The 23,472-nt window shown below is 49.1% G+C and overlaps 1 protein-coding gene across 3 annotated transcripts in view; it reads right to left on the minus strand.

Moving 5' to 3' along the window:
• Positions 1-23,472, minus strand: part of YDJC (YdjC chitooligosaccharide deacetylase homolog) — a 149,648-nt gene that overhangs the window by 75,206 nt on the left and 50,970 nt on the right. For all 3 annotated transcript variants that reach the window (XM_078667873.1, XM_078667874.1, XM_078667875.1), the window contains exon 2: positions 15,108-15,286. In XM_078667873.1, the coding sequence (XP_078523999.1) occupies positions 15,108-15,271 (164 nt within the window). In that variant the 5' untranslated portion in view covers positions 15,272-15,286. The remainder of the gene's footprint in view (positions 1-15,107; positions 15,287-23,472) is intronic.

Genomic DNA, 23,472 nt, shown 5'->3' on the forward strand with positions numbered 1-23,472 from the left:
AAAGATAATGCTGGATGGTAAGACGCAGTTTCATGACACTCCGGAGGACGCTTGGGCGTGGCTGGAGAATTACAGAGCTGGAACACCAGTAGTTTAGGTCACCCCCCGCGCCGCACGGCCACCAGCTGCGGCGTGTGCCTCCCCGCCTGCCTGCCTCTCTGCTCCGGCTGCCGCCGCGTGACCACGCCCCCTGCCATCGAGCGGCGTGGTCTGTGCTCGCTATCCTGCCTTGTACCACTGTTTTTGTTTGAATTGTAATTTGTTGTAAATTGTAATTTTGTCCCCCTCTATTGCCTGTTTGCCTGGTTTTCCTTGGTTGCCCCCGTCTCATCCCTCCCCGCTCCCCGCTTCCCGCCACCGCCGCTAACCCCGCCCCTTTTTCATTCTGTACCCTCCCTGCTCCCGCCTCCCAGCTGCTCCGCCCTCCCTCGCACTTCGCCATATATGGCGACCGTGCGAACGCGCAGCGGTCACGCGCAGCGGGTGCGCCGATTGTGCGCCGAAGGCGCGCCAAAGGTAAGCCCGTCTGCGCGCGACCGGACCGCGCCCAGCGCCAGGACCCCTGGCCCCCGCAGACTCCAGCCCACCCGCCGGACGTACGACGCGGCCACCCTCAGCGCACTCAACACCAACAGAACCCCGGGATGCTACCGAGCCACCCCGAGACGAACCCACGGACCCTTCAGCTGCCACACCTGCAAGTTCTCCTGCAACCGGACCTGCCCCACTCCAGCGCCCGCCAAGCCGAACTCCAGCAGCAACCACCTCAAGTGCATCCTGCTCAACACCCGCTCCGTCCACAGACACACCATCGAACTATGGAACCTCCTCGACACCACAGATCCTGACGTCGCCTTCCTCACGGAAACCTGGATGAACGACTCCTCAGCGCCCGACATCGCCATCGCCATTCCGGAGGGCTACAAGATCACCCGAAGAGACTGCGGCAACCAGACTGGAGGAGGCATCGCCATCATCCACAGGGACACCATCCGCATCACGACCAACAACGACGACACCCTGAAAACCGCCGAACACCTGCACTTCCAGATCCACACGGACCCAAAAACCACCCTCAGAGGCACCCTCATCTACCGACCCCCGGGACCACGCACACAATTCAGCGAAGACATCGCCGACTTCATCTGCCCGCATGCCCTCCCCTCCGCTGACTACATCCTCCTGGGGGACATCAACTTCCACCTGGAGAACAACAACGACCGCAACACCACCACCCTGCTCGACAACCTCGCCAACCTCGGACTCAAGCAACTGGTGACCACCCCCACCCACCTCGCCGGACACACACTCGACGCCGTCTTCTCATCCAGCAAGGACATCATCTTCAGCCACGCCACCGGACTCCACTGGACGGACCACAGCTGCGTCCACTTCAGCTTCAGAAGGACCACGATCCACCACCACCAGCAACAGGTTGCTCGAAGAAACTGGAACAAGATCACGGCAGACCAGCTCGCCGCTTCCCTGAGCCAGCACCCTCCCGCCAGCTCAGCGAACCCCAGCCAGGCCGCCGATAACCTCACGAAGTGGATCAGCAACTGCGTAGACGACCTCGCCCCACTGAGGACCCCACCCAGCAGACCCGGCAGCAAGAAGGCCCCATGGTTCACTGACGAACTCAAGAGCTCCAAAAAGAACTGCCGAGCCCTCGAGAAAGCCTGGAGAAGGGAACCAACACCGGACAACATGACCACCCTCAAGCTCGCTACCCGGAAGCACCATCAACTGATCCACGCCACCAAGAAAACAGCATTCAAGGACCGATTGGACAACAACGCACACAACTGCAAGGAACTCTTCAACATCGTGAAAGAGCTCTCCAACCCCAACGCCGGAAACAACGACATCACCCCTTCGCAAGACCTCTGCAACTCCCTCGCCTCCTACTTCCACAACAAGATCGCTGACATACACAACAGCTTCAGCCCACGAACAACGCTCCCCACGACCGCACCAACGCCCCCCACCACCACCCTCAGCGCCTGGACCCAGATCAACACAGAAGACACCATCTGCACGATGAACTCTATCCACTCCGGATCTCCGACCGACCCCTGCCCCCACCACGTCTTCAACAAGGCCGACGCCATCATCGCACCCCACCTGCGGGACATCATCAACACCTCCTTCGACACAGCCACCTTCCCTGAGAGCTGGAAGCACGCCGAACTCAGCGCACTACTAAAGAAACCAACAGCGGACCCCACCGAACTCAAGAATTACCGCCCCATCTCGCTCCTCCCGTTCCCAGCCAAAGTCATCGAGAAGACCGTCAACAAGCAGCTGGCCGCCTTCCTCGAGACGAATGGATCCCTCGACCCCTCACAGTCAGGCTTCCGAGCCAACCACAGCACCGAGACCGCCCTCATCGCTGCCACAGATGACATCCGAACCCTGCTGGACAACGGTGAAACAGCGGCCCTCATCCTCCTAGACCTCTCCGCGGCGTTCGACACCGTTTGCCACCGCACCCTAGTGCAGCGCCTCAGCGACATCGGAATCCAGGAGAAGGCACTGGATTGGATCATCTCCTTCCTCGCAGGAAGGACACAGAGAGTCCGCCTACCACCGTTCAGATCGGCAGCCACGGAAGTCATCTGCGGCGTTCCTCAAGGCTCCTCGCTCAGCCCCACCCTCTTCAACGTCTACATGAGCCCCCTGGCGGCCATCGCACGCCAGCACAACCTCAACATCATCTCCTACGCCGACGACACCCAGCTGATCCTCTCCCTGACCAACGACCCCACCGCCGCCAGAACCAACCTCCACGAAGGGATGAAAGAGGTAGCCGAGTGGATGTCGACCAGCCGCCTGAAACTGAACTCAGACAAGACGGAAGTCCTCATCCTGGGCTCCTCGCCCTCCGCCTGGGATGACTCCTGGTGGCCCCCCGCCTTGGGCACCGCATCCAAACCGACAAACCACGCACGCAACCTGGGCTTCATCCTGGACTCCTCCCTCTCCATGACCAGACAAGTCAACGCCGTCTCCGCATCCTGTTTCAACATCCTGCGCATGCTACGAAAGATTTTCCGGTGGATCCCCACCGAGACCAGGAAGACGGTCACCCAGGCCCTCGTCACCAGCCGACTGGACTACGGCAACGCCCTTTACGCCGGAACCACCGCCAAGCTCCAGAAAAGACTCCAGCGGATCCAGAACGCATCAGCCAGACTCATCCTCGACATCCCCCGACGCAGCCACATCTCCGGACACCTGAGAGACCTGCACTGGCTTCCCGTCAACAAAAGAATCACCTTCCGTCTCCTCACCCACGCACACAAAGCCCTACACGACCAAGGCCCGAGCTACCTCAACAACCGCCTCAACTTCTACGCTCCCAAACGCCACCTCCGATCGACCAACCACGCCCTCGCCGCCGTCCCCCGCATCCGAAGAGCGACAACAGGAGGAAGGTCCTTCTCCTACCTGGCCGCCAAGACCTGGAACACCCTCCCTACCGACCTCCGCATGACCCAAGATCACCTCTCCTTCAGGAAGAAGCTCAAGACCTGGCTGTTCGAGCAGTAGCGGCCCCCCACACCCCCTAGCGCCTTGAGACCCTCTGGGTGAGTAGTGCGCTATATAAATGCCATGATTGATTGATTGACACGGAGCGGCACTACAGTAAGTATTGTGGGGGCCTTCCTCAGCGACAATCGCAACACCACGGATGCAAGCGACAAGATAGGCGAAAACCTTCGCAGGCACAAACTGAGCTGGAAAGACAGGAAGCACTTCATGCCGGAATAGCATTATCGGGAGAACCGTTGCTGCAATCACCAGAAAGCACAGACTCTGAAAAGGACAAGGCCCAGTCGGATGCAGAGGCTTCGGAAGCGGAGAGTATTAAGCTACCACAGGTCACTCCGGCGACGGCGGATGGACTTTTGGATGAGTGAAGGTCCAATTTGCAGTGCAGGGTGGGAGAAACTGAGGGCCAAAGATGGAGACTTGCTTGTAGTTATTGTGTTATATGAGAGTGGTTGCTGGACGGAGGGCCAGAGGATGTTTCTAAGTAGTTGGGCTGGGGTGGGTCAGCATCTTTGTGAGCTATACCTGAAATCCCATAACACAGTGCGTGGCTCTGGGGGCTAGATGTGATTATTTGAGGGGTGGGGGCGGGGGCAGCTTAGTTCGCAAGGGGTCACCCATTGGCTCAGAGTCCCCCCCACAGTCCATAAGGCATGCCTACAGTGACTACTGATAGGCTTAGGTGTGGGTTAAGAGTTGAAATGGTTTGGATGGGGGCTAGCAATGTTGTTCTAGGTCCTGTTCTTGAGGGGAGGGGGTAGTTGGGGTTTGGGGAAAGGGTGGGGAGTGTTAATCACCGGTGTGTTCTGCTTTTTACGAGGGGAGTAGGACAGATTGTGGTATGACAAAGGGGGCAGCCCCTGATTTACGTTGTATCACATGGAATGTACGGGGACTCCACACGATGTCAAGACGGCATAAGATACATGCATACTTAGTTAGGAGAGGTATACATGTAGCGTTGCTTCAGGAAACACACCTTACTTAGGCGGAGGGACTGGCATTGCAGCGTAGGTGGAGAGGGCAGGTATTCAGCACATCATATTCGGCATTTGCGAGGGGGGCACTGATCTGGATCAGGGCGGGAGTTCCCTTTCAGGTGATAAGGCAAACAATTGACTCTGAAGGTAGATTCGTGGCAGTTGAAGGGCGTTTGCATGGTAGAGAGGTAGCATTTTGCAGCATTTATGCGCCAAATATGGACCAAGCGCGTTTCCTAGATAGGATGGCCGGAGTGTTAGCACATTATTTGGCAGGCCCGATAGTGCTGGGAGGAGACTTTAATTCGATAGTGGATCCCTCACAGGATAGATCACACCCACCCTTGCTGGACTCCCCGGTCTACAAATTATCAAAGTATAGGCTGGACTGGCAGGCCAGGTGGAATTTGGTGGATGTGTGGAGGGCGCACCATCCGCGGGATAGAGATTATTCATACTTTGTCACTACACGAACTACTAGTTTGACTGGACGAGATATTAAGCTCACAGTCGGTAGCGGCTACTGTAACCAATTCAGAGTACCTTACTAGGACACTTTGACCACAACCCACTGATGGTTACCATGCACTGGACGAGGGAGAGATATGACATACCGACTTGGAGATTGCGCCCTGAAACACTGGAAGATCCAGTATTCTGGAGAGAAGTGGGGGAAGGGATTATGCACTACTTTGCTGAAAATGTGGGCACAGCTTCCACCAGAGCAGTGGAATGGGACGCCTTTAAGGTGGTGATAAGGGGACTTTGTAATGGCAAATATGCTGGAGGGAGGAAAGTATTGTTGCAGGATGTAGACAGAGCAGAACTAAAATTGCAATTAGCAGAAAAAGCGAGACCTGAGAGACCAGAAGTGCAGGCGGAAGTGGCAGAAGCTAAAGAGGTAGTGGCAACGGAAGTGGAAAGGCTGCGCTGTTTTGATTATAAGAGTTACGTTGAAAAAAAACTCATGTAGAGGGGGACAAGGCGGGCACCCTACTAGCATGGCTAGCTAACCCGACACTGCGGGGGTCACCGATATTGGCACTGGCGACAGGGGATGGGGGTGAAGTGTACACGCAGAAAGAGATAATGGCCAAGTTCCAGGAGTACTATGCAACATTGTATGAGAGCAAGTTAGAGGCAGGAGAGGAGGATATTGATTCCTTTTTAGGGAATCTGCAGTTCCCGCAATTGGAGGAGGAACAGGCGACGTACCAGGGTAGGGATATAACAGTTGAGGAGATTCGGAGTGCAGTCAAGAACATGGCACGTAATAAGACGCCAGGGGTTGATGGTTTACCGATAGAGTTTTATTTGCAATATATAGATCTACTAGCGCCAAAATTACTGGAGGTCTATGGAGAAGCCCGAGAACTAGGTCAATTGCCGTTGTCGATGAGAGAGGCACTTATCCCACTGCTGAAGCCGGGACGGGAAGGCATGGATACGGCTGCATTTCGGCCGTTATTGATGTCGACGGATTGCAAGATTCTCAGTAGAATCCTGGCTTCACGCTTGTTGCAGCATATGACCAGCTTGATACATGAAGACCATGCCGGGTTTATTCCAACTAGAAACACCACCACGAATATACGGAGGTTGGTAAGAGTTATGGGGGAAGCCCGCGTTTCCTCATCAATGGCAACGATACTATGAGTAGATATAGAAAAGGCTTTTGATAGCTTGGAATGGCCGTTTCTTTACAAAACAATGAGGTGTTTTGGATTGGGAGACGCCTTTGTGGGTTGGACAACAGTGTTGTATACATTGGCAGTGGCCAGAGTGAAAGTGGGGACGATGATATCACCCAGGTACGCAGTGGCACGCGGGACTCGGCAGGGTTGTCCGCTGTACCCGCTGCTCTTTGCCTTAGCGATAGAACCTCTAGCAGCGCACGCCCGGCTGGGACAGTGGTATGAGGGCCTGACGTTCCGGGGGGGAGCTGCAGCACATTTCGCTATATGCGGATGACTTGTTGATGTTCCTGGCAGATGCAGGGAGAGTACTAGCAGGAGCGACGAGATTACTGGTGGATTTTGGTCCCAGAAACCGCGCGGGGACAAATATTGCGCAGGGCATGGAAGAGCACCAGGAACGCGCGTTTTCAGCTAGTACACTTTTTTATAATACATAGGGCATATTTGACGCCGGGAAAGATAATGAGATACTTTAATATTGAGAATGCGTTGTGCCCCAGGTGTGCTGGAGTAGGGGTGGAATTGGAACACATGTTGTGGGAATGTCCGAGGTTGGGGAACTTCTGGAGCGAAGTGGAAGATCTCCTGAATTTGATTACAGAGCGCAATTTAGAATTTGACAAAGCTACGTGCATACTACACTGGTTTCCACACACCCCCAAAACAAAAGTGACGAGTAAATTTGTAGACAAGGGCCTGGTGCTAGCGAAAAGAGAAATAACAATGCACTGGAAGTCCAGTGAAGTCCAGTGAAGGTCCCAGCAGTAAGAGATGGAGGGCTGAGTTGCTCAAGTGGGCTAGTGCAGAGGATGCAATCAGGCTTAGGCTAGCGCAACGCATGAACAGCGAGAAAGCAGACACAGCAAGAGCATGGGGAGTACTAGTCCACTCCCTGGTGCAAGAGCAGTCACAGGAAGATCAAGGACAAAATGATTGAACACAGGAAGGGCACTGAAATGCCCGAAGCAGGAAATCCTGGGTATAGACCACACACTCCATGCGAAACGTATCTGTAGACATATAGAACACACCGGCAACAGGGGGATAGGGAGGGGGGAAGTGGAGTAGTAGATTGGGGAAGGAAGGGGGAGGGGTTACATAAGGAATTAATATAATTGATGGTTGGGACTGTTGGTTTTGATATCATATAGGAGTATAAGCAACCTGAGAGCAAACTGTTTGGACTTAGTTGCTGAACACTCGGACTATGGCGGACTACCTGGTTCCTATGGCGATCCTTTGTTTCATGGAGGGGCTGGTTGGGTTTTGAGGGATTGACAGTAAGATGTATGACTGTTGTGAAAAATAACAATAACATGTGTTTTAAAAAAAAAAAAAAAAGAGACTGAATGACGAACTTTCGTCCAACAAGACGGGTATCAAGGGTAATGATTTTCATTACTTACCTCGTGAAAAATATGATAATCAACACGGGTCCTAAGTTGCCCATCCTTTTTCTGGATGAAAAACAAAGAGGAGACGAAGAGTGTCTAGTAAACTGGCCAGAAGTTAATTGTTTTCCTATTCATACTTAGTATAAATCTCATTGCAGGGCAAACTGGAAGTCAGAGATTCTGTGTGGGGATAATTCTGTGCCTCTAACTTCATCAAAGAAATCTTTATTCTAGATAACATTCAGGCAGATTGAGACAGTCACTTCACCCCACTTAGCAGCAACAGAGACATCAAGTCCGGAAACTCCGTATAACACTAATACAAACAGTGTTGGGAATACAAGGGCACCTTCGGGAAGACCCAAACGATCTTGCGGTTGAGTTGTTGCTGCCAGGAACCCCTAAAGTGACTTCCAATCTCGGTAGGACCATTGCCGCAAATCATGATGATAGGTTCTGTGTGCCATGTGATTAATCCTGAGAGGACATTTTCGACCATTTACCTTTTGAGTCACAGGAAGTCACAGAGATCTGGCAAAAGGAATGTCAAAGAAATTTCAAGTAGTTCCAGAATCTAACATGATTTGCAGATACTTCTGTGGTTGGCATTAACTAACAACCATTACAATGATGGTAAGATGGCTGGGGATTTGTGCCATGGTATTTACCAAGTTATGTGAGACCAAAGTATTGTCCATAACTCGATAAATTGATGATTTCCTTATAAGGACATGCTCGTTTTCTTAAGCCTTCATCCCAGATTCCCGGTTTGGAGCCACAGTCTTTGGCTCTACAGCGTAATCACTAGTCAAATGCCCATATTTGCTGTGTTGCACACACAAATGTTAGCAATGACTTTTAGTCTTTCAATCATCAGAAAGTAGACGTCTAGCACCCCCCATCTGCATAGGTTCAGGGCCATCATGATTAAGAGACTCATTCTCCTAATTATCTTGATAGATCCCAATCACTTAAATCACCTATAATGAGATTTAATTTGCCACCTAAATCTATACATTCAGAACGGGTGCCAGGTGATCTGCAAAATGCACCAATGCATCTTAAGACTGTCCCATAGCCCTCAATAAAATGGGGAGGATTTGTTTCATCAGGCCAAATAGTTTCCATTTTGAAACGATTAAAATGAGAAGCTTAGGATTAGAAGTCTTTATTTTCCTGGTTCAAACTCAGTAGCTCATTATCTAGGGCCTGCATACATGAATGTTTGGCCAAGCGCTTCCTCAATGACTCCTTGAAATCATTAAAATCATAAAAAAGAGGTCATTGTTTTCGACTAGCAGAATGGACCATGTTGCCATGTTCCCACACAAATGGAACAAAATAAATGCCAGCATAGCGGAACCATCCTGGAAGGCTGCTGGTCTACAAATGAATTGGAGCTGCCGCTGGTTCATAAAGACTGAACTTTGCACTTTCATCACTTAAACGCTCAGGATTGAGAAGAGGAACAAGAGTAGAAGTCATGACTGTCACATTAATTGTCCGACAACCAGAAGACGTAGCTGTGCCTCGACAGAGGGTGGTTGAAGGTTGATACCGCTGCAATTCTGTTCTTAACACTGTATTTTATTGGCGTAATAAATGTAGTATCGAACAAACTTCTGCTAAAAGTTCTGTTTAAATCTACCATACTAGGAACACCTAATTTAAATCCCTTATTAAATCGTGGACATGGAACTGGTCCTCAGCACCCAGATCCAAGTTTCTCATGCAGTTTTTTTTTTTATTCATGGGCTTCGCTTTCTGTGCAACGGCAACTCCCTCTACGCCGGAACCACCGCAAAACTCCAGAAGAGACTCCAGCGGATCCAGAGCACCTCAGCACGACTCATCCTGGACATCCCCCGCCGCAGCCACATCTCCGGACACATGAGAGACCTGCACTGGCTCCCGGTCAACAAGAGAATCACCTTCCGGCTCCTCATCCACGCACACAATGCCCTACACAACCAAGGACCTGGATACCTCAACAGCCGCCTCAACTTCTACGCTCCCACGCGCCAGCTTCGATCGACCAGCCACGCCCTCGCCGCCGTCCCCCGCATCCGAAGAGCCACCACAGGAGGAAGGGCCTTCTCCTACCTGGCCGCCAAGACTTGGAACTCCCTTCCGACCCACCTCCGCCTGACCCAGGACCACCTCGCCTTCAGGAAGCAGCTCAAGACCTGGCTGTTCGAGCAGTAGCGGACCCCCCCCCAGCGCCTTGAGACCCTCCGGGTGAGTAGTGCGCTATACAAATGCTCTGATTGATTGATTGATTGATCTGTGTAGGTCCACTAAAGTTTTTACATTTGCCACACTGCAAGAGTACCGTAAATCTTCTACTCAACTATTCCCAACGCCCATACACACAGTGTGTTGAAGTTAGTTTATTAGGGGTAAGGGTGGAAGATAAGAGGATGATTCCTTAAATTACTTTGTTCCTGACACAAGACTTTCTCTAGAATTCACTAACAATGATTCACAGATAAGGATTCCCAATTTCAACTTCTCTTACGGATTTGGGTCATAACGAAAATTAGTGAGATGGTACTCCTTGAGAAACACACAAGTTTTCCAGTTCTGGTCTTTCCTGGTTAGCCACAGATGAGTAACTCACAATTACTACAGTGAAATCTTCCTCTGAACACTTTGCAGTTTTTAATTTTACTAGACCGGGATCTTGAGAATTCTCAAGAAAGGCTTTGTCTTAATGAACAACGGGAAATTACCCTCAGGAAAATAAGGTTTACAGTGGAAACTTTCTTTTACATGCTCAGAGTAACTATTCAGTTAGTGCACTAACCGGATTTCCCGGTTGTGAATGAAAAATCTCGTTTTGAATCTTTTGAGATTCTGAACTCCATGGTGAATGCTATGCGAAGCTGCCAAACAAGTCAAGAGAAGGGAGATGACATGCTGGACTGCACAGACAAGGACAGCGCTCGATGGAGGACTTCATCTCCCTTCGAACATCGATGGGAGATCAAAGCCTTGAACTACCAGCGGGCCTTTATGTGTTTTAAAAAGATAGCTGCACCCCAAAATGGACACCAAATCACGTGGTTGCCAAGATCCTGCAAGATTTCAACTAATTTTGAAATGTCATCGTGCCTAAAGGACAGTCAGATTCTCAGGAGCATTCTTGGGTTAATTTCTAGAATAAGGTATTAGTTAAAGCCTCAGGAAGCATACTGGGGCATACTTTAAAATGAAGTACTAGCACTGGTCTCAAGGGGGACTGTTGGTCACAATAACATAAGTCTCGCTGGGGCATAATGGGAATATACAAGGTACCAAAGGGGTGTCGAGGAACAAACAGGACATCGACTTCAGCCACGCCACAGAGCTTCAATGGACGGACCACAGCTGCGTCCACTTCACCTTCAAGAGAACGACGACACACCAACACCAGCAACAGACCGCCCGCAGAAGCTGGAACAAGATCACAGCAGACCAGCTCGCCACCTCCCTGAGCCAACACCCTCCTGCCAGCTCAGCGAACCCCAGCCAGGCCGCCGACAACCTCACGAAGTGGATCAGCAACTGCGCGGACGAACTCGCCCCGCTGAGGACCCCGCCTAGCAGACCCGGCAGCAAGAAGGCCCCATGGTTCACCGACGAACTCAAGAGCTCCAAGAAGAACTGCCGAGCCCTCGAGAAAGTCTGGAAAAGGGAACCAACACCGGACAACAGGACCTCCTACAAACTTGCCACCCGGAAACACCACCAGCTGATCCGCGCCGCCAAGAAAACAGCATTCAAGGACCGGTTGGACAACAACGCACACAACTGCAAGGAACTCTTCAACATCGTGAAAGAGCTTTCCAACCCCAGCGCAGGAAACAACGACATCACCCCATCGCAAGACCTCTGCAACTCCCTCGCCTCTTACTTCCACAACAAGATCACGGACATACACAGCAGTTTCAACAACCAACCAACGCACACCACGACCGACCAGCCACCCCCCCACCCCCCCCCACCACCACCCTCCACGCCTGGACCCCGATCAACACCGAAGACACCATCCGCACGATGAACTCCATCCACTCCGGATCACCGACCGACCCCTGCCCTCACCACGTCTTCAACAAGGCCGACGCTGTCATCGCACCCCACCTGCGAGACATCATCAACACCTCCTTCGACACCGCCATCTTCCCTGAAAGCTGGAAACACGCCGAACTCAGCGCTCTACTCAAGAAACCAACAGCGGACCCCACCGACCTCAAGAATTACCGCCCCATCTCGCTTCTCCCGTTTCCAGCCAAAGTCATCGAGAAGACCGTCAACAGGCAGATGGCCGCCTTCCTCGAGACGAACGGATCCCTCGACCCCTCACAGTCCGGCTTCCGAGCCAAACACAGCACCGAGACAGCCCTCATCGCCGCCACCGATGACATCCGAGCCATGATGGACAATGGAGAAACAGCGGCCCTCATCCTCCTAGACCTCTCCGCGGCAATCGACACGGTCTGCCACCGCACCCTAGTACGGCGCCTCAGCAACATCGGAATCCAGGACAAGGCGCTGGAATGGATCATCTCCTTCCTCGACGGAAGAACACAGCGAGTCCGCCTACCACCGTACAAGTCAGAGGCCTCCGAAGTCATCTGCGGCGTCCCCCAAGGATCATCCCTGAGCCCCACCCTCTTCAACGTCTACATGAGCCCCCTCGCGGCCATCGTACGCAAACACCACCTCAACATAATCTCCTACGCCGACGACACCCAGCTGATCCTCTCCCTGACCAACGACCCCGCCGCCGCCAGAGCCAACCTGCACGAAGGGATGAAAGAGGTAGCCGAGTGGATGACGACCAGCCGCCTGAAACTGAACTCGGACAAGACGGAGGTCCTCATCCTGGGCTCCTCACCCTCCACCTGGGACGACTCCTGGTGGCCTCCCGCCCTAGGCACCGCACCCAAACCGACAGACCATGCACGAAACCTGGGCTTCATCCTGGACTCCTCCCTCTCCATGACCAGGCAAGTCAACAGCGTCTCCTCGGCGTGCTTCAACATCCTACGCATGCTACGGAAGATCTTCTGGTGGATCCCCTCAGAGACCAGGAAGACCGTCACCCAGGCCCTCGTCACCAGCCGACTGGATTACGGCAACGCCCTCTACGCCGGGACCACCGCCAAGCTCCAGAAGAGACTCCAGCGGATCCAAAACGCCTCAGCCAGACTCATCCTCGACATCCCACGATCCAGCCACATCTCCGGACATCTGAGAGACCTTCACTGGCTCCCCGTCAACAAGAGAATCACCTTCCGCCTCCTCACCCACGCACACAAAGCCCTACACGACCAAGGCCCGAGCTACCTCAACAGCCGAGTCAACTTCTACGCTCCCAAACGCCACCTCCGTTCAGCCAACCACGCCCTCGCCGCCGTCCCCCGCATCCGAAGAGCGACTACAGGAGGAAGGTCCTTCTCCTACCTGGCCGCCAAGACCTGGAACTCCCTCCCGTCCGACCTGCGCCTGACCCAAGACCACCTCTCCTTCAGGAAGAAGCTGAAGACCTGGCTGTTCGAGCAGTAGCGGCACCCCCCCCCCCCCAGCGCCTTGAGACCCTACGGGTATGTAGCGCGCTTTATAAGTGTCACTGATTGATTGATTGATTGACAGGTTGCGACACCTCAAAGTGAGCTTTTCCAGCTTGCTTCTGGAGGATAAGCTGGGCTATTCCTGCTGACTGCTTACCCTTAGGATGAACATGTCTTCCCTTGTTGCTCATCTTTAAAGCAATATCTTCCATGCTTGCTCTGCTCCCTTGAGATGATCTGTTCTTCACTGCTCGGTTGAAAATGAGATTATGCCACCTGTGCTCCACATTATGAGCTCGTATTCTCTTGTTGTTCACCCTTCATGCATGCACACATCACACTAATTGCCCTTCTTTAGAAGAGAAGACAAGTTCCTGTCCACTTGTCAACAGAAGGAGAATTAGACTACACCCGCAGATCCCCCTTCAGGTACACCCTTACCTACTTGCTGATCTATACTGAAGGGTGTTCTTCCTCCCTTGCTTCTCCAGTGTGCTAGGGCAAGTGGGGTATCCCAGTTCCGCTGCGACAATATGTAAACTCTTCCTTGCAGCTCTACCCGATTAGCTCTTCCCTACCTTTGAGCACACCTTATGCTACACTGATCCCACATGCTACCCCAACATAATGTGAGCTTAACATTCCTGCTGCTCCACCTTAAAGTGAGCTTTTTCCGCCTCCGCCCACCCGTAGTACACGTTCGAGGCACTGTCCCCTCAACCCCAGCTGCTGCTTCACCTTAAGGTGGACTTTCCATGCACTCACTCCTTGCAACTACCTTTAACAGTAAGCTTTTCCCTCTCTACCACCTGCCACTACACCTTATGGTGAGCTGGTCCCTCCTTCGCTAGACTGGTGCCTCCCTCTTTACACAACACTAATGGACTGTCTGACATTGAGGTGTGCGAGAGAAAGTGTAAGAGAGCGTTTATTAGTGTGAATGTGTGAAAGTCAGGACTTTGTGTGGCATGGGTGCTTATCATAAGAAGTATTTAACCCCTTGCGTGCTTATGACGAGCCCACTTCATCATGAGGCACATTGGAGCTGTGCTCATGACTAGCTGGGCTCATGACGAGCTGGGCTTGTTATAACAGTCGCGGTCCGCCCGCGCAAAATTGATTCCCCACCTGTGCGGGAGAATCAATGAGTGGGCGGAGTCGTGACGAGCCCAGCTCGTCATGAGCACAGCTCCACTGTGCCTCATGACAAGCTGGGCTCGTCACGAGCACCGCGGCGCCACGGCCCCACCCTCCCCCCCACGCAGTGCGGGAATTACCCCCGCGGCGAAGGGGTTAAAAACAGACTTGAAACGGGCCACAACAGGCCCAGCTCATGCCCTTTGCGTTTCAGCAGCTTTTTTTCATGTCACATATGAGTCTTGTAAAGTGCCTACTGTAAACTCAGCTGCCTCTAGATGCGATGTCGGGGTAAGTTTAGGAAGCTGGTGTTTACATGACATCAGGACTGAGAGCTCCAGAGTTGAGGCTGAAGGCAGTGTGTTTCTGACAATGCCAGTAACTGCCATAAAGGTGTTCTTACTAAAAGAGTGCCCAATCCATGGTCGCTCTGCAGAGAGCACAAAACGATGGTCACATAAGTGCCAATAGATATTACAATTCTATGGGAAATTGTGTGAAACAATTGCACAGCTTTTGAAATATGGACACTGTTATAGGAACAATTTACGAGGAAGAGAGCCCTCCCACTCTCCCAAGCTTCTTTATAAGAAACGACCTTCTGCGCTGCAATCTCCTATGCAGGCAATGACCAGTGGCATCCGAAGTACAACATTGAGCACCTGCACTTTAAAAAAAAATATTTAAACAAACTAAACACTGGCGAAACCAATGATTTCTCATCTAAAAGGGACACAGAGTGACAAACAACTCAATCTTAAGAGAGTCAGCGAGTGATAAATAACTCACCTTCGGGCAAGGAGCGCTGCATCGGAGGCAGCATAGCCATTCACCAGGAGAGAGACATTAGATACCGCCCCGGCAAGGTAACACTCCACGATGCCCAGGTTCCTCCTTGGACAATAACCGAAGTCGTCACCTGTCACTATCAATTTCACTTTGGACTGATGCATCGTGGGGAGCAGGAGCTGTAGACAGAAACAGGATACAGATGTCAGAGCATGGCTGAGCCTATAACTAGGCCAAGACACAAGAACATGAAACAAAATAAAGAACACACTGGGGATAAATTGAGGAAAAGTTAAAGGGGACAGGAGAAGAGGAACAAGGTAGATCTTGTTTTTATTAGCACAATTATTTATTGTGGAAACCCTCAGTCTAGTGGTTAAGGGTTTGAATCTTGTGTCGGCTTAAAGGTCTGGGCCATTCCAAAGAATGTAAATTGGTTCGTTCAATAAATATTAATTTTCAAACTGCACAAAAATGTCTAACATTGTATTTGTTAGTGGGAAAATAGTAGGATTAGTTATCTAATTTTTACTGCTAAGCAAATATTTTAATTGGCACTCTGGAAATATGTTTTTTAATATACGTTGGGTCACAAAAACAAAACTACTACTCCTCCTCCTCTTGCTTATTGACTTTTTTCATTTCCAAATGTAGAGCGGTGGCTACGGCCAAATGGTTATGGCCTAAGACTCTCTAGGGCAGATTTATCATCTTTTGCACCCGTGCAAAGTCACACAAAGTGGCACGTACTGGTATAAACTTTCTAGAGGAAAACTAGAAAGTTGGAAAGAAACAGTAAAGAAAACACAACTAGCCAAGTGACTTTGTATGGGAGGTACATGCGTATTCCCACAGTACCATCCATGGTTTTTTACACCAAGCCCCATCGACTAACAATGGTAGACTGGGCTTTACACCAAAAAAGAATGCCTCCTTGAGGCAGGTGCTAACAAGGAGAAATGTTTTTATTACTTCTAACGATTCACATAGCTGCCCTGCACTCAACATTTGCAAAGTAGAAAAAGATTGGAAGTAGGTCTAAGCATAGTATTTTGTACTGGAAGCCTGCACTTGCAGTACACAACCTATGCTCGGTATGAAGATCACACCTTTGGCACGATTATGCAAAGGTGTGTGCGTGGCGCTGGGCAGCCTGAAAGAGTGACAGCACTGGAGAAGAGGGCAGCAGGGCAATATCTATATGGTACTGCCCTGCTCTCTCCCCCTAGCACAGCAGTGCACTCATGGTTCCTGCACTAGAAATTATTAAATACCCCCCAAGCCCTTAATGTGAAGATCAAAGGTTTAGAGCCTAATAGTCTTTTTGAAATTACACAAATATGTCTAAATTGGTGTTTGTTAACATGACAATAATAGGATTAGTTAAAAACTATTTTTTATTGATACACAAATATATTAATTGGGGGTCTGTTTGGAAATTTCTGTTTTAATATATGCTGCACCCTACAGAACAAAACTACTACTCTCTACTCTTCTCGTGGGCTTTTGTATTTAATATTTTCATCAGAAAAAGAAGAAGCGGATTGTGGCCTACTGGTGACAGGGTGAGACTCGCGCTCTCAGTCTGTGGGTCAAGGGTTCGAATCCTGCGGTCTCCATGGGCATGGGTCTGCTTCAAAGGTCTATTCCATTACTAAAACTGCAAGGTCCATCCAATAAAAGGATAATGGTTTTCAGATTGCAGATTATTGGGTTAATAGTATGATTAGGTAAAAATCTTTTTTTATTGATATGTAAATATTTTAATTAGCACTCTGTCTAGAAACATCGGTTTTTAATACAAGCCTGGCCACAAATAAAAACGCAACTCCATCTCTCCCTGCCTGTTGCCGGGTTGTGTTTTGATGGACTTATGTCCGTCTCTTAACCTCTACGTTGTGTTGGCGAGCCTCTGTTATCTATGTGGAGTTTATTCCATTCTCCGACATCTTTTTGGCAAGTTGGGTAAGCTTATCGGCAGCACAGGTGCAAGTATTAGCAGATGAAAGATTACACTTTGGTTTCTGCTTCCTAATACCGAGGTAGACTGGAATTTTGTGAAATCTCCAGCTACGACATATTCCACACAATCATGGATCTACCACACTTGCCACATAATCCACCATCTGATTTACAAGTTGATTTTAACAAAAGGTTTCGAGCCCACGCGGATGAAAAAGTTACAGTCCCTCATGTACCCAAGTGGAAGCAGTTCCTGCAAAGTGGCAAACCATCTGCAAAGTACCGTCTCTGTATCCAGGTGGTAAACTGGTACTCATGAAGGGAGACCTATTAATGTCTGTTAAAGTGACACAATGAATATTGCGACAGAATCGGTCGTAATATGCCACATAATTTGCCTTTCTAGCCACATAATTTAGTTAAGTTTGTCACATTATTTGGACATCCATTGCTACATAATTTCAGAGTCCCTGGCTATGCACTAGTTTATGTTGAAGTCTTGTGATCAATTGTAGTGGCGCTGGAAGGCAACAGCTAACACGGTCTTGAATGTAGCTCTGACTTCTCTGCCTTCCCTAAACCTCTCAGCAGCTTTGCACAGCTGCTGAAGCCATTAACCCAGCCAGTCACTTGGAACTCTAGAACTCTAGTGTCCAGTCTATTAATAGCTCCGGCTTTGCCAGCTGTTGCAGGTAACAACCTACTCTGTACACAGAAAAAGCAAACTTTTTTTCTCTCCATATTTGCCTGTTGAAGGTACCAATGTGGAAAAATGCTGCCCTTTACACCTGCCATGCCTGGCAGCAATGCAGCAAACAGGAGGATACTTTCCAAATTAAATTCACCCGACTGACGCACGATATCGATTTTGTTAATCAGATCCTGGTTGATTTGAAATAATCCGGCTCCGATTACTTCTACTCATTTGCTCTGGGGAACAAGGAACTCCTGAAGTCTGCCAGCTCAGATTAAAGAGACACTTTGAAGACCAAACTCGAAGCCTTTCTACCTATGATCTCACGTCAGCGTTCAGCACAGGAGATTGGCCTCTAGGCACTATCATTTATGGTACAGGATAGAATTGTGAACTGTCCCGGATGCTGGCTGTCGAACTCTGCTTAGTGTGTATGTTTTTACCCCTTAAATTAGTCCACCAACAATGATCACAGAAAGTAAATTATTTCAATGTCACAGGAAATCATATAAAAAAAAATACCGGTATATATTAAATCATATCACAGAGATCTAATGAAAGTGGGAAACAATCAAGTAAATGAAAAGAGTGTTACATAACTCAGACATTTTCTTAGTGACAACACTATGGAAATGTCTGAGTTATGTACAACTTTTGTGTTTCCTTGTTTGTTTACCACTTGTATTATGTCTCTATTTGCATTAGGATTTAATAAATACCTGTATTTTTTCAAATGCTTTCCTTCGGCAGAATGTATTTAGCTTCCAAGTTCATTGTGGATTGAATTCGTAGTGAGGGATCACTTGCACCTCCATAGGTGTGTCAGCAAACTGACCTTCTGTCCTGATTGTTTGCTCTAAATATTTACTCTCTGGCCTGAGTTTTTACATTCACTGCTCAGATTTGCCTCTTTGTCCAACTAATAGCGGGCCTGCTACCCCACTGTTTTGTTCAAGGGATAGGTGGCTCACTGGACTAATGCAACTTTCTACTGCAGGGACCAGAATTTGACTTCATTGTCACATGATCAAATCTTGGTGGGTCAACAAAGCTTTTCATATTGTTGAGCTTAATAACAACAAGCATTAGCTAAGCCAAAAAGATCCAGCTTTAAATGCTTGAGCTCTTGGCTTTACCAATGCTTTTTGTCAATCATATGCAACAGTATGGCCAGCAATCTTAGAATAGATTTTGTACTAAAGAGACACCATTCCTTTAGGGCTGCCGATGTGCATGCATGGATCGTGACACATGTGCGCGTCATGATGCAACTGTCACAACATGCACACAAAGACACAGTAACACATAGCAATACTTTTCAACATACTGTTGCGACTATGCATATAGCCAGGTACGAAGGGTAAATAAAAACAGTGAAAAACAAGTGCCCTTGAAGCACAAAAAATAAAAAGAGCTGCCTGGCCTCATAAGTTAAATAAATAGTCGAACGGAAGGGGAAACAGAGATTGGGGGGAGTGGGGAATGAATATGGTGTATGCGCATAAGGCAGAGGCAAAAGCAAAAGCAGGGAGAGAAAGTGAGGGGAAACGTGCACTTTCAATGAGTACGAATGAAAGATTAACAAAACAAGCAATGGCAATTTCAATAGGTCTTGTTTAGGAATTAAAGTACCTTGTCGCGCATCTGTGCACTTATGCAGCCATTTATCCATCCACCAACTCATTCTTGCATTCATCCTCTGACACAACCACAATAAAAAGATACACAAACTCAACAACATAGTACAATAAATGAAAAGAATAAAAGTAGAAAGAAAGAATACATTCTGCCATCCAAACACAGTTGGCGTATACTTACAATAACAACACTAAACACAGCAGCGGATGACTGTCTTGCAGAGGAATTGTTAATATTTTATCTTTGTTTTAAAGTTCAAGCATGGCCACCACTTATAGAACCAACTAGTTGGTCATCTTGGAATAGTAAAACACTGATACACTATGGACAACATCATTCGATAATGGTCTCCTGGTTTACTGGAAGGGACCACATGGGACAGATTGAGCTGCAGATTAAATAAGCGACAAGCAAGAGACTCATTATCACCGCCTGAATATCTGTAGTATCCTCTTAAGAAATATTAATATAAAAAGAGAAGCAGCAAAGAAATGAAAGGGGAACTGTAAACGGATAAAACAGAAAATAAAGGACTGGACAACCAGCTGCAACACTGAAGCACCCTACTTTTCAGGTGGATGCGATTGTGATCAGAAAATGCCATGATTCACAGAGTAAGAGAGCCAATGACCGATGTGGACGGATCCATTGCCCCATGCGGGATGCTGTCATGGAAGGAAGCAGAGTGTAAATGCCACTCAAAGACTAGTGGCAGAACAGAGGTGACCCAAAGCCCCTCTATGTATCTAAATGGATATATTTTACAGCGTTTTATATAGCACGAACCTGACCCTAATCGGGTATCAGAGTGCTTTACAGAGCACCAGTTGCATTACATGAGGACAACATTAATTTTTGGTGGGCACGGGGCGATTACGTTATTTGCCTAGAATCCCAGGATGTTCAGCGTCATTGCCTAGACACAAACCCAGTTCACCCAGTTCCCCAGATTCGAGGTCGACCGCCAAAGCAGTTAGGCCAACTCCTCTCAAAGTTTGTATTATTTAATAATTTTATGTCAAGATCCTGCCAGAGCACTAAGAAGAGTTGCTAGGAAGATTTATTACATATAAAGACTTCTCCCACTGGGGTTTGTCAGTGTGGGTAAACTCCACCAAAATCCTTCCTTACATAGGTAATCTGTGACATTTCACGTAACAAAATACCTTTCTGTAGGCTTTAATATAGACAAATAACAATCCACCCTTAAACGTCTATTGACTTTAACATATGCTTTTCACAGTCAAACATGTCCGTAATTCTGCAGTTATAATAAATGTTCAAATAAACAGGCCTGGCCTATGGCATAAAACATATTTTTTCCTAACGAACCCAACAGGCCTCCAGCCGTTATAATTGGTTTGTAACCATAACCAGCTGGGGTCTCCAGTACCGAGATTAATCTTTCCCATAAGGAAATCCTCAGGCATACAGTCATAAAATTACATAGTACACAAAATTACAACTGGCAAAGCAATGTCCTCTTTTCTCCTAAGAGGGCCTAGCAAGCAATGGGACAGTGAAATCTTCTAAACTCATGGTTTGTAAGAGGGCGCAACCAGCACAGAAATCCTTGGCTACTGTTGTAACCTGTGAGATTCCATGTAACAAAGTACCTGTCTGTAGGCCTTAATACAGAGCAATATCAATCTAGTCATAGAAGCCTAATGACTAGCATATGGTTGTCCCAACCAATAGGTCAGGCCTACTGCCTTTATAGTAACTTTTCATTATAAACAATTAAGCCTATAACTGTTCTCATTATTTTGTCACCATAACAATCTTCGACCTACTTCGTTGATTATAAGCCTTCCTTCCCACAAGGCAACCCTCAGGTATACTGTGATAACATTTCCAATATTAACAAAATGTAGTTGACAAAACAATATAAAATCCCTACTAATACAGTGTATTAAGGATTACAATAATGCAAATTGTCAAGCCCCATGGTTTGCTTTGACGGATCACCAACCCCAAAACTCTTGCCTACTATAGTGGTCAACTAGATTCACAGTAACAAATTACCTGTCTACTGGCTTTTGCACAGCGCAATGACAAGCCACCCTTAAAGGCCTATTGTCTCAAACACATGATTTTCATAATGTTTAAGAAAGAACTATTTAAGGAGGAGCTTCGCGCGCAACCAAGATGGCCGTGTGAGCGCAGGGCTCCCGGGACCCTCGCCACCTCCCGCATCTATCCTGAACTTTATCCTGATCACGACAACGGGTTATTGAAGACGCAACCCAGCTGATATAATAGCTGCTTTCAGAAATCGATTTGGACTCCGGGAACCGCAACTACGATACTTTGAACTTTTGTGGCCTGCTCCACGGAACTACCCGGGGCTCGAGTCACTGTGGTGCCCAGGCAGTAGTTGAACAACAACTGCCTACGGGGTCCTGCTCACAGCCTTGGATTAACTTTCGGTTTCGCTTTTGGTTCCTTGGCCTCCTCCTATCTCAAGACCGCTCTGGCAGCCCGGGAGTCAACCTGTCCCCGTAACTTCAGCTTGTGCCAGCTGCTGAGTGTTCCTAGTCGTGGGATATCCTGCTGGAACTCGCTTTTGGAGACCCCAGTGGGCAAATTGTGAGAAGTCATTGTTACCAGGTCTCAAAGGCCCCTCCGGGGCGCAACACCCAATATGGCGGGCAAACCCGATAGCGAGAAATGAAAGACCAAGACCATTCACCGGGGGGGGTACTATTCAATCGAATATCATGGACCGCTATACCCATCCTAAGGGGTCCCCCGGTGGTGCGAATAGGTCTCAGGAAGAGGCGGGTGACGGCACAGCCGCGGCGGATGATTTGACCCTGCATGATGTCATGGGCGCCATTGCTAGGATGAAGACCTCCATTGGCCAACAATATGAGGCTCTGGCCCTAAAGCTTGACACTGTGGCAATCGACGTCAATCTGATCAGGGCGGACTTATCAAAGGCTAACGAAAAGGTAAAATCCTTAGATTTGAAGACTTCCAGCCTCACGACTGATGTGTCTGATTTACAGACGGAGGTTCGTAACCTACGATCCTCCAATGATCTCTTTGCTCGTCGACTGGAGGATTTTGAAAGTCGGGCCAGACGCAATAACGTACGTATTATTGGGGTCCCTGAAAAGACGGAGGAACCAGCCACAGATCTCCTTGTGGAGGACCTCATCCTAAATCATCTCGCCCCCAAAGGCCTGAGCAACTTCTTTGCGGAGGAACATGCACACAGAGTGCCGGGTGGGAAGCCGAAGCTGGGCGCCCCTCCGCGTCCTATTATCGCCAGAATTTTTAACTTCAGAGATAGAGACGCTACCCTGCAGGCATCAAGGGTGGCCGGCCCTACGAAGTTTGAAAACACTACGGTGAGCTTCTACCCAGACTTCACCCAGTTCGTTCAGAAACAAAGGATGGGGTTTCAAGGGGTGAAGCGACGACATGGGTATGAAATATGCGATGCTTTTCCCCAACTCGGCTGCGTGTTGAATATGAGGATCGGACGTTTTTCTTTGACCGCCCTGAGGGAGTGAGTGACTGGCTTGATACCTTGCCTACGCAGCGTGATCGCCCGGAACATTCTGGAGGAGCTGAAGGTGGCCCGTTGGAGCAGGAATGAGAAGTGGTTTCTGGTTTCCGGACGTTGTGCATAACTGACGGCTGTGGTTCGATGACTTTTACACATGTGTCACTTATGGTGAAACGCTTTTTGTAGACTAGTTTAATGTTAGGGCGACAGGCACACTGCAAGTTGGGGTGGCTTTTGAGTCTGATGCAGCGTGGGGGGGGGTGTTTTGGGTATTTGTTGGGAGGTGGGGGGGGGGGCGGGGGGTTTGGGTGTGTTTCATTTTGTTTCAAGGCAACGCATTGTTTTACCTCTGGACCTGGGTGTTGTGTTCGCTGTGGGGTGGATTCTACATGTACTTCTGGGATGGGGGGTAGGGGGTTGAAGTTATTGTGTTGGAATGTTAACGGGTTGGGGGATAGGATAAAACGTGGGGTAGTGTTGCAGCTACTGAGACGCCTCTACCCTGATGTAGTGTTATTGCAAGAGACACATCTGATCGGAAACACATGTCATGC

The sequence above is a fragment of the Lissotriton helveticus genome, chromosome 11 (genome assembly GCF_964261635.1).
Source record: "Lissotriton helveticus chromosome 11, aLisHel1.1, whole genome shotgun sequence".
Classification (NCBI taxonomy): Eukaryota; Metazoa; Chordata; class Amphibia; order Caudata; family Salamandridae; genus Lissotriton; species Lissotriton helveticus.